Source organism: Amblyraja radiata, chromosome 15 (assembly GCF_010909765.2).
Source record: "Amblyraja radiata isolate CabotCenter1 chromosome 15, sAmbRad1.1.pri, whole genome shotgun sequence".
NCBI classification, from domain to species: Eukaryota; Metazoa; Chordata; class Chondrichthyes; order Rajiformes; family Rajidae; genus Amblyraja; species Amblyraja radiata.
The window spans coordinates 22,537,431-22,547,827 of record NC_045970.1 but is presented as its reverse complement, the minus strand read 5'-3'; the positions used below and the strand labels follow the sequence as shown (position 1 = coordinate 22,547,827).

Genomic DNA, 10,397 nt, shown 5'->3' with positions numbered 1-10,397 from the left:
GAAGGATTGCGAGTAAGATATTGATGACATATATTAAGTGTTTGGCAAATGTCTGGGTATCCGTTTCCATTCCTCCTGATCAATAAATTGGACAGATCGAGCGAGGTAGAGAGAGCGTGCGTTTGAGGCCAAGCCCTTCTTGCTTGTAGCCTTTCTTTCAACATTCTTTTCTTTCCAACCCAGAATAACACTTTACACACATATTTTCAGACCACTTTAAAGCGAATTCAAAGCGCAAATGCAACAAAAGAGAGAGAGAGAGATATGAGAAAACAACAATGTCGTTCCACTATATACATTGCTGTCCTGTCCTGTCATGGGTGATTCTATTGCAATCAGAAAATGAACATTACATAATTATATGTTAATACAACAACCGTTGTCACGAACCGTGCATCGTAGCTGTAGCGTTTGAGAGAAAATGTCTCGGTTCATCAACACCGAGTAAACAAGCCTTATCAAAGTCATTTCAGAGAACGGACATCTTACTTACTGCTAAGTTAGTTTGTGTTATGGTGTAAACTACCCCATAACAATGAAAGGAAAACCCCAACCTCTGTCAAATGGTTGATGCCAATGGAATTGACCGGGCCTGAGGAATAATATCGAAGTTAACATTCGCCCACTGACTCAATGCTTTCACTCCGGACATTCATCATAGCTGAGCAAGATAATGAAATAATATTTAATAATTCACATGGACTGAAAACTGTTTTGGTCGGATATTGCCTTTTGCGGATAAAGGAATTATGACATTGTTATCGACAGCATTTTGAACCTCTCCTAATTATGATGATAAATATTATAAACTTGGAATTCAGAGTTAACTGTGCAAACGCTGACATTATTGTTGACAAAACATGTCATATCATTTCTGCCGTGTCTGCCAAGACGTGTAACCACCATATCAGCCATATTGCGCATTATCTCCTGTGCAAATAAAGCAGAGAATCAGGAGACATCAAGATTTCTATCGCTGTTGCTTTAACGGAACGATCACGCCTATGTGAATGGCTTAATATTAGCATGACCGCTGAAACTGTTGAATAGCTTATCTATCTCAAACCCATTTAGCAAACTACTTAAATGCCGCTGTCATATTCATTGGGAATGAGGACTGATGTGAAAAGACCATACCGAGTTGCCCGCGTCCGGTTGGCCTACAAAAATAAATAGCGTTTTTAAACGTTAACTCTTGGAAGTTAAACGGTATTAAGGACTGTATTTAACAATAATATGTATGTAGTAAGCTCATCGGAGTGTAAATCTGTCCAGTGGGTAAGATATGCACAGCATGGTGTCTACTAAAATAGAATGATTTTGCTTGCATCCCAGATTGGTTGCTGTTCCTTCCAATACTTCTTGCTTATCTTTGAGATCTGCATTTCTCTTGCTTTTTCTAACATTATTTATAGTTTGATTTGCAACAACTTCATCTAACCCACACAATGGGAATGAGTCGGCCGGCGCTCCTTTTCTCTTTCACGAACAGCCTGTTAATAGCAAACTCGTGCGAGCAAACGCATCTCTGGTCTATATTGGTTTCACATAAATGGTTGGTTTAATAAAAGGGGGGCGACCGTATCTTCCCAAAGCGCGCTGAACAGTCTGAGCTTTGATATGTCCTTTCATTCAGTCCACACAAACCGGAGAGCTGTCAATATATTCGAAATAATAGCTCCAACGCAGGATGCAATTCATTCCCTTGCTATTTAAACCCCCGTTTCAGTATTTTCATGCAAATGTTGCTCGCTTTACATTCCTATCGTAATCTTGAGCGATGAGTCGAGGTTTCCAGAGTTAAAATCAGAAACAACGTGGTTTTTCCAAACAATGTCTGGGTATCTGCTGAAAAGCGACAGATCTAGATGGCAAGGCATCTCGTTTAAAGAATTATAAGTTGAAAAATTCATCCCTCCTTCCTTTAATTCTATTTTTTAATTAGCCTTGTAATAATTCACAAGTTAATAATACCGACCTCATTTTCGTCGATCTATAATACTGAGTTGGAAGCAGAATTGCAATTTCAGTCATAATCTTCTCCAAGTGCTTTAATTGTTATCGTCAACTCGCATATATTGCGTTAATAATCTATTAGAATTTTGTTCTCTTTTTACATCAGTCTTGATTTAGTTTGATTTGAGGTTTCAGGAATTTACTCAAAAGTGATGTCAAGGTTTAGATCTCATTTTCAAACTCAAGAGAATGGCAACTGTACCATCTAGTAGCGGTTTGTATATATATATATATATACAAAGAAGATAGACACAAAAAGCTGGAGTAACTCAGCGGGTCAGACAACATCCGGGTCCAGACCCTTCTGCAGTCTGAAGAAGGGTCTCGACCAGAAACGTCACTCATTCCTTTTCTCCAGAGATGCCGCCTGTCCCGCTGAGTTACTCCAGTTTTTTGTGTCTATCTTCGGTTTAGACCAGCATCTGCAGTTCCTTCTTACACACATATATATATAATAGGTTTAAGGTGAGGGAGGAAAGATTTAATAGGAACCTGAGGGATAACTTTTAGGGTGGTGGGTCCACGGAACGAGCTGCCGGAGGAGCTAATTGAGGCAGGTACTATCCAAAGTCTAAGAAACAACTAGACAGATATATGGATCGGACAGGTTTAGAGGGATATGGACTAAACGCAGGCAGGTGGGGTTCTTATAAATGGGACATGTTGGCCGGTGTGGACAAGTTGTGCCGAAGGGCCTGTTTCAATGCTGTAAGACTTGTTTTTTTCTTTTTTTTCCCTCTCTCTCTCTCTCTCTCTCTCTCTCTCTCTCGCTCTCTCTCTCTCTCTCTCTCTCTCTCTCTCTCTCTCTCTCTCTCTCTCTCTCTCTCCTACTCTCTCTCTCTCTCTCTCTCTCTCTCTCTCTCTCTCTCTCTCTCTCTCTCTCTCTCTCTCTCTCTCTCTCTCTCTCTCTCTCTCTCTCCCTCCCCTATAGAAAATGGGTGCAGGGGTAGACCATTCTACCTTTCGAGCAAGCACCGCCTGCCAATATGATCATGGTTGATCATCTAAAATCAGTACCCCGTTCCTGCTTTTTCCCTTATTCTTAAACTGTGACGCCTGGTTCTGGACTCCCCCAATATCAGGAACATTTTTCCTGCATCTAGCCTGTCCAATCCTTTAAGAAGTTTATATGTTTCTATAAGATACCCTCTCATCCTTGAAAATTCCAGTGAATACAAGCCCTGACGACCCATTCTTTCCTCATATGTCACTCCACCATCCCGGGAAATAACCTGGTGAACCTACGCTGCACTCCCACAATAGCAATAATGTCCTTCCTCAAATTAGGAGGCCAAAATTGCGCACAATACTCCAGGTGTGGTCTCACCAGGGGCCTGTACAACTGCAGTAGGACCTTCTTGCTCCTGAACTCAAATCCTCTCGCAATGAAGGCGTGCTTACTTTCAGTGACTGATGTACAAGCATGTCCAGCTCTCTTTGCACCTCCCCTTTTCCAAATCTGACACCATTCAGTCTGAAGAAGGGTCTCGACCCGAAGCGCCACCCATTCCTTCTCTCCAGAGATGCTGCCTGGCCCACTGACTTACTCCAGCATTTTGTATCTACCTTCGATTTAAACCATCATCTGCAGTTCTTTCCTACACCATTCAGATAATAATCTGTCTTCCTGTTCTTGCCACCAAAGTGGATAAACTCACATTTATCCACATTATACTGCGTCTGCCATGTATCTGCCCACTCAGCCAACCTATCCAAGTCACCATGCAACCTCATCGTGCCTCACACTGCCACCCAGCTTTGTGTCATCCGCAAACCCGGAGACCTCTTTCCCTCTCTCTCTCTCAATATATATATATATATATATATATAGAGCTATGTACTGTATATATAAACAGCCATTGTGGAAATACATAAACCTGTTTAGTATCCGTTATTATTTTCAGCATTTTGTTAGCAAATCAATACCCCCATTGATTTGCGTCAGGTTACAAAACAAAATACATGAAGGTACGTGGTGATCACCTGTAATTGAAGAGATTGCGATGCAATAAATATATGTCGACAGGGGGTGCTGTATAGAAAGCATCCAGAGCATCCTAATTTGGATTTCGCTCAGTCCCATTTTAAATCTATTTTTTGATTGCTGTGTTCAGCTTTCATGACAATGCTTTCATTCACCATATTAGAAAGTTAAGCAATTACATTAACCCTGAGAACTATTAACCTTCCCCAACCCCCCCCCCCCCCCCCCCCCCCACGCCCCCATCTCCCCAAACCGCTATTCTGCCGACCAAAGTGTTGTTACCCAATCCTAGTAGACATGCATAAACAAAATGAAGAGAGCTTCTCAGAGACAGCTAAACAGAGCGGTGAAGAATAATGGCATTCAGAGGTAGGCTTTCACTGCGGCAGGTAAAAGGTTAATTTCCACTCGCTTCTGTCCCTGCGTCCCTCCTGTGCCGCGGCGTCGCCTCTTTCAAAGGAAACTTTTTTTTTAAATGCGGAGGGATAAAGAATCATCCCCTAAACGATATAAGTCTTCAGCGTTCAGAGGCAACACCTAAAGTATCAAGCAGCTCGTTTATCTCTTGTTGCGAGACTTCATATTACAAAGGAGCTCCCTGATGATAAGTATCTGCCGTCAGCGAGATTGACTGCCCTGATGGACATGTTCGCGGTTTCTGATGTTTTCTCCTCAGGGGTTGTTTTATGACCTCGAAATGTGTACCTCTCTGATCTGTCTTCTTATAACCTAAAGGGAAATAATTAGCAAAAAATAAATAAAAGAAAATCAGTTTGTAACAAGGGAAAGGGCGAACCTGATCTCAAAGGAGCGTCAGAGTGACAATGCATTCCATTAGTGAAAGTCATGTCTTTAATAAGATAGTGACTGCTTTAAAAAAGTATTCGTCCAATTTGTACTAGTAACGTGATTTTTAGATGCTTATTGCCACACATGAAAGCGTCAAATTAAAGTCGTTTTATGATGCTTTTAAACATAGTTTATCGTATTGCTAGGGTGACTTTTCCAGCATTTATGTAGCGCTTAATAATATAGGGTTCGATTCATGAACTGACATCCGAATAGCAAATTAAAGGCAAAACAAACGAAACTTAAAAATTTCCCTTTATAACGGGATAATGGCGACCGTAAGATTGTGGATTAACTGGACGCCTGGATCCTTGCTCTTGAAGAAATTATCCAGGGTGATTTGCGAATTTTGCGTTATGTGTCTGAATACAAACACCAAGCCGGTCGTGGTGGGGTGACGGGGGACACATTGTTTTTACAACAGCATATAATAGTGCTGTCAACTGAACCATTGAAATGAGGACAAGAGTACTGGTGATTTAAAACAGAAATATCAGGCTGTTATACATGACCACTTTATAGCAGCTTTTGGTTCAAACATCATTGCACAGCAATGTCGGAAAAATAAGTTCTATAAAGCAATTCCAAACTTTTACACCTTTTGAACCACTTTAGGTTGGAAGAATGTAACCAGTGTGAGCTACACGAGTACGCTCAAAAACTTTAAAACAATCCTTACTTTTTACGAAAATAACATTTTTAGAGCTACTTAAATGTAAAATCTAGAGTGGGTTTTTCGACTAATCTGCAACAATCTGAGTTCATAGCACTCTCTTTCCCTTAGATTACTCAACAGTTGTCCATTTCACACTTTTCAAGGCAAATATATTAATGCTAATATAACAGATATAGATTTTTCTTATCATGATGATAATCATATTCACCCAGATTGCAAAATGAATATGAAATCGTTTCCAAATGATAGTAATTGCTGAATTATTCCCAAACTCATGCACTGGCGACCACACGAACTGAGGTTAATATTTTGAGGTTATTTTCGGTACTTCTATCACGAACCGGGAAGTGAACGATGAAACTCTTTGCTTTCAACAGTGCTGTCCGACGCTTGGAATTTGGAGAAGCAGCATTCAGACTAAATTTCCTTACATATCAACGTGTTATTAAGTGTGGGGGGTGAGGAAGAAATGCCATATTTCAGATCTGAAATCTTTTTTGGATCACCCTTCTATCAGGGTGTTCATTGGGCTTCTATCTAAAGTTTACACAATTCACAATCGTGGAAAACTTCGAAAGGAACCGGGTCTCGATGTTTAATTTGCCCCTTAATTCATATTAAACACTTAACCATTCATTGAGCGAGTGGCTTTAAATAACTGACTCTAGCCTCCCCCGCGCCGTATGTAATCTCACAAACAACTGAAGTCAGTCTCTTTCAGTTCGGCAGGCAAATTTGTGCAACTGTAGAACAAAAGAGCTTTATAGCGTCGTAGTAATGGGCCTCGAACTTTAGAAGCAACTCCACTCCCCTTCATGATGAAAATAAACACGACATTGTCCTTTTGTGCGTTCAGGTGATTCTCTTTTTGAAAGATAAATTAATTACAGATGCAAATCATGAATTATTCCGGAACCTGTGGGGAAGTGCATTGTAGTTATCATTATCCTCACAGTAGCTACCTCTTTCTGCCCTGTGTATCGTTAACTTGTATTTTTCTATCCAAAGTTATGACTCATTTCCCCCAATAGATTTGAATAATTATGTTGTTTTTGGATGTCACAGAACGTAGTGTTGTTTAATGCGAGTCGACGAGAATGGATAATAATGCAATTGTAATATGAACCGAAAGATGTTACGTAGCCTGTGATTGAGATGTGGACACCGGTAATCATCTTGTTAAAATAGTCAACTTTATGTACCTGGCTCATTAGCCTGATCGTTTAGAAGAAGATAGAAGCTAGCACCCACTAGAATAACACGAAGGTGTGAGTGTTGTCACTCAATTGAATGAAACGGAAGATTACATTGGATAAACAGCAAAGGTCAAAGGTAACAACTAAGATGCGTGTTTCAATTTCCATGGCACACTCATCCAACTATGTTGACAGGTTCCTAGTGGCATAAATTATCTGCATTATAGTTAAGAGCTGGACTGTTGCAATCATTGCCCATTATGTACTGTAGGACAAAACAGCAAATTGACGACTTCGGTCTGATTACAATTCTGCTAAATTATGTAAATAACTAAACAATGCCCGTAATGTGCTGTGTTCAGTACAATGTAATGAAGCATATTAGCAAAGTGCAGATAAAGATAAACTTAAATGGAAACCTTAATTAAATCTTTCAAAACAAATTTGCTCTGTTGAGGCTTTTACTAAACTGTGCGGGCGAATCTGTGAAATAAACGGTTTGTTTTGAGATTGCCGCAGTTTAAATCTGGTGGGGGAGGGAGGGAGGGAGGGAATGGGAAAAATATCAGTCCTTGCCCACCATTTACCGAAGTGATATGAGTACATCCAACGAGTTAGTGCAACACTAAACAGCTTTGTTTCGCAGCCTTATTTCCTGAATTGTGGCTCTTCTAAATTAGCTCTCCAGTAGGTGTTCAACTTGTATTGCCTGTATTATTGTTGATGGTATATAAAACCGCAGTTTAATATATTAGGTATGTTTATGTTTTTCTTTCATAAATCATAAGTGCTCCATGGCTTCACGACTTCCGGGGGGGGGGGGGGTGTGGAATGGGGCGATGTCGGTGAAATCCATCAGGCAAAAAGTGAAAATGGTTCGTCTCTATTAAACGAACTCATGAGAAATACAGTACAACATTAAAATGACATATGCGAAATCCCGCTTGAATCGGAGGTCACAGCATATCCGTTCTACATATAAATCTTCATATACAAATTGGGCTTGCTTCCATAATAAAATTATTGCTATTTCTTGCGGTACTACACTTCATAAAATCGCGTTTTAATGTGCAATATATCCCTGGCATATAATACTTTATCAGGAAAACCTCACAAATTGAACGTCTCTGTTTAAAATCGCATGGAACATTGCAGACATCTCTTTTCGCACCTGGCTGTTTCATACACGGGTAAGTTTTATTTTCTCTGCGCACCTACCAGCCGAGCTGGAAACTGGACTTTAAAAAAAAAAGCCAAGTCTGTAAAATAATACATTTATAGAAACAAGGCTGTTTGTTTTCACATTGTAAAGTGAATGTTTCCTCAACGGGCAACCAGTGTTGGGGCGCTCAAAATGACAGAGGAGCAAGAGGCTCTGCGCTTTAAACAAATTCCCCCCACAGATGGAAATGAAATAGCGTTTTGTGCCAATGGACAAGAGTAAGTCATTTGCTTACTGGTCGTCTAGTGGTGGTTTGCAGGACGGGTTTCTTTTGTGGTATTAGTCTCGTCCTCATTTGCTGCCTAATTGGACTATATAAAGCCAATAACAGGCGAGCTCTTATAGCCTTAAGCGAAGCGCAAAGTATAGGGAGGTGGACTGCCATCCTTTTTTTCCCCCTTCGGTAATCCCATTTGCCATTGTGCGTGCCCAATCGCCGTATACTTTCTGCATTTAACTTGTATGACATTTTTATTTCATCATTATCATCTGCCGCCAGATTGACGCTGAATGCCTCCTACTTTGTTCCAGATTGCCGTGGATTTCCACTGTACCCATATGCGAAAGTTTGGGGCGTTTCTCTGAACTCGCGGGATTCTGACCAACACCACTGTTTTCCTACGAAGCTTCGCGCCGTTCGTGCTGTTTATGATCGGAGTCGGGCCACCATGCCCGAGACAGCAGCTCAGGAGAACCCCACTCCGCCCAAAGAATCATCCTTCTCCATCAAAAACCTGCTGAACTGTGATCGAAAGCCTTCCAAGCCCAAGACTTTGCTTTCAGCGGTGAAGGGGGTGGTTGAAGGCGCTGCTTTTTCCTTACCTCACTGCAGGGAGCCCGGCTTCCCGAGATTTGAAATCCCGGCGCAGAGGTTTGCGCTCCCAGCGCACTATCTGGAGAGGTCGCCAGCCTGGTGGTATCCCTGCACGCTGTCACCGGGTGTCCATCTCCCGAGGACAGAAGGTAAGGCATCTTTAAAGCACCGTTGTCCTTTCTTATGCACGCCGGTCTGACCGTTTTAAGCTCTGCAACACTTCTAATGTGAATCTTTTTGTTTTAATTGTTCTCACCCCAGCTATTGATAAGAGCAGTCTGTGTGCCAGAGACTCCTCACCGGACAGAGACTCCCCGGACTCCCCGGCGCTCAAAATCGAGGCAGACCGCAAAGGGAAGGAAGATGCCAAAAGTCTGGAAGAGATCGTGCTGGAGGAATCTAGTGACGCCGAGGAACAAAAGAAGGACGACAGTAATAACGAGGACTGGGAAAAAAGGGCAGAAAGTCCGGAAAGGAAGCCGTGCAGGAAGAAGAAAACTCGCACGGTTTTCTCCAGGAGTCAGGTTTTCCAGCTGGAGTCGACCTTCGACATGAAGCGCTACCTGAGCAGCTCGGAGAGAGCGGGGCTCGCCGCCTCTCTCCATCTGACTGAGACGCAGGTTAAAATATGGTTCCAGAACCGCCGGAATAAGTGGAAGAGACAACTGGCCGCCGAGCTGGAAGCAGCCAATCTGAGCCACGCGGCTCAAAGGATAGTCCGAGTGCCCATTTTGTACCATGAGAGCTCGGCTTCGGAATCTGGGAGCCCGGGTAACGCTCCGGTCACCCAGCCTTTACTAACATTCCCACATCCAGCCTATTACTCGCATCCTGTAGTCACATCCGTACCCCTCCTGCGGCCAGTCTGATTTTATTTTAACCTTGATCTTGCATTAGTTTTTATTGTAAGACGAGACCTTGTAGTTTTTAAATAACGACCCAAAAGACCAGCTGTAAATTTCCAGGTCGCCCCACATCCACTAACCTCATCTGTATCCCCGTCTAGGTTTATCATTTTATTTATTTTTCTCTTTTGTTTTGTGGGGTCGACCCATGTAGATTTGAGGAATCGTGCCTACAGGAGGACCCGCTGTAAATGTTTCATTTTATGTTTGTAAGTACTTAAAAGGGGTGGTGAAAATGTTGTTCCTTATTATGGTTTCACGTGCCTGTGCAATATTGTACTATAGAAGTTAAAGCACTGTTTAGAGGAAAATCATCGCAAGTTGTGTTGGCCTGGCCGGAGTAACGTGACGAATAGCACTGGCGAGAGTGAACATTATCCGGGTTCTGAAGGCAAGGCGCTTTAACTGAAGGACAATCAGAAAAAAAAAAGATTTGGTTTCTTTATTTATTTAAGAAATGTACCGTTTATGTGGTGACGTATTTTGATTTACCTGGATTGTAAATTTATTGACGAAGGTCGTAAGCTTTAGGTTCTAATATTTTTGCCAGACAATACTCTGTGTTTATTATTTCTGATGGTTTCCCCAGATGTAAAATAGTTATTTACTGCGAAAATAATGGTGTTCTGTATGTTTTAGCTAAAAAAATAAATAAAATATTGGCGTTTTTTGATATTGTAATGCTGAATTTTGTTGAACAGATTTGTTGTGAACTAAAATAAAATGTGAACATTC

General features: G+C 41.5%; 1 protein-coding gene across 1 annotated transcript; it reads left to right on the top strand.

The window, feature by feature from the left end:
* Positions 1 to 8,302: 8,302 nt before the first annotated feature.
* Positions 8,303 to 10,397, top strand: hmx3 (H6 family homeobox 3). The gene is made up of 2 exons (XM_033033765.1): positions 8,303 to 8,906; positions 9,019 to 10,397. The coding sequence occupies exons 1-2, from the start codon at positions 8,612 to 8,614 to the stop codon at positions 9,624 to 9,626; spliced, it is 903 nt and encodes a 300-aa protein (XP_032889656.1). The 5' UTR covers positions 8,303 to 8,611; the 3' UTR covers positions 9,627 to 10,397.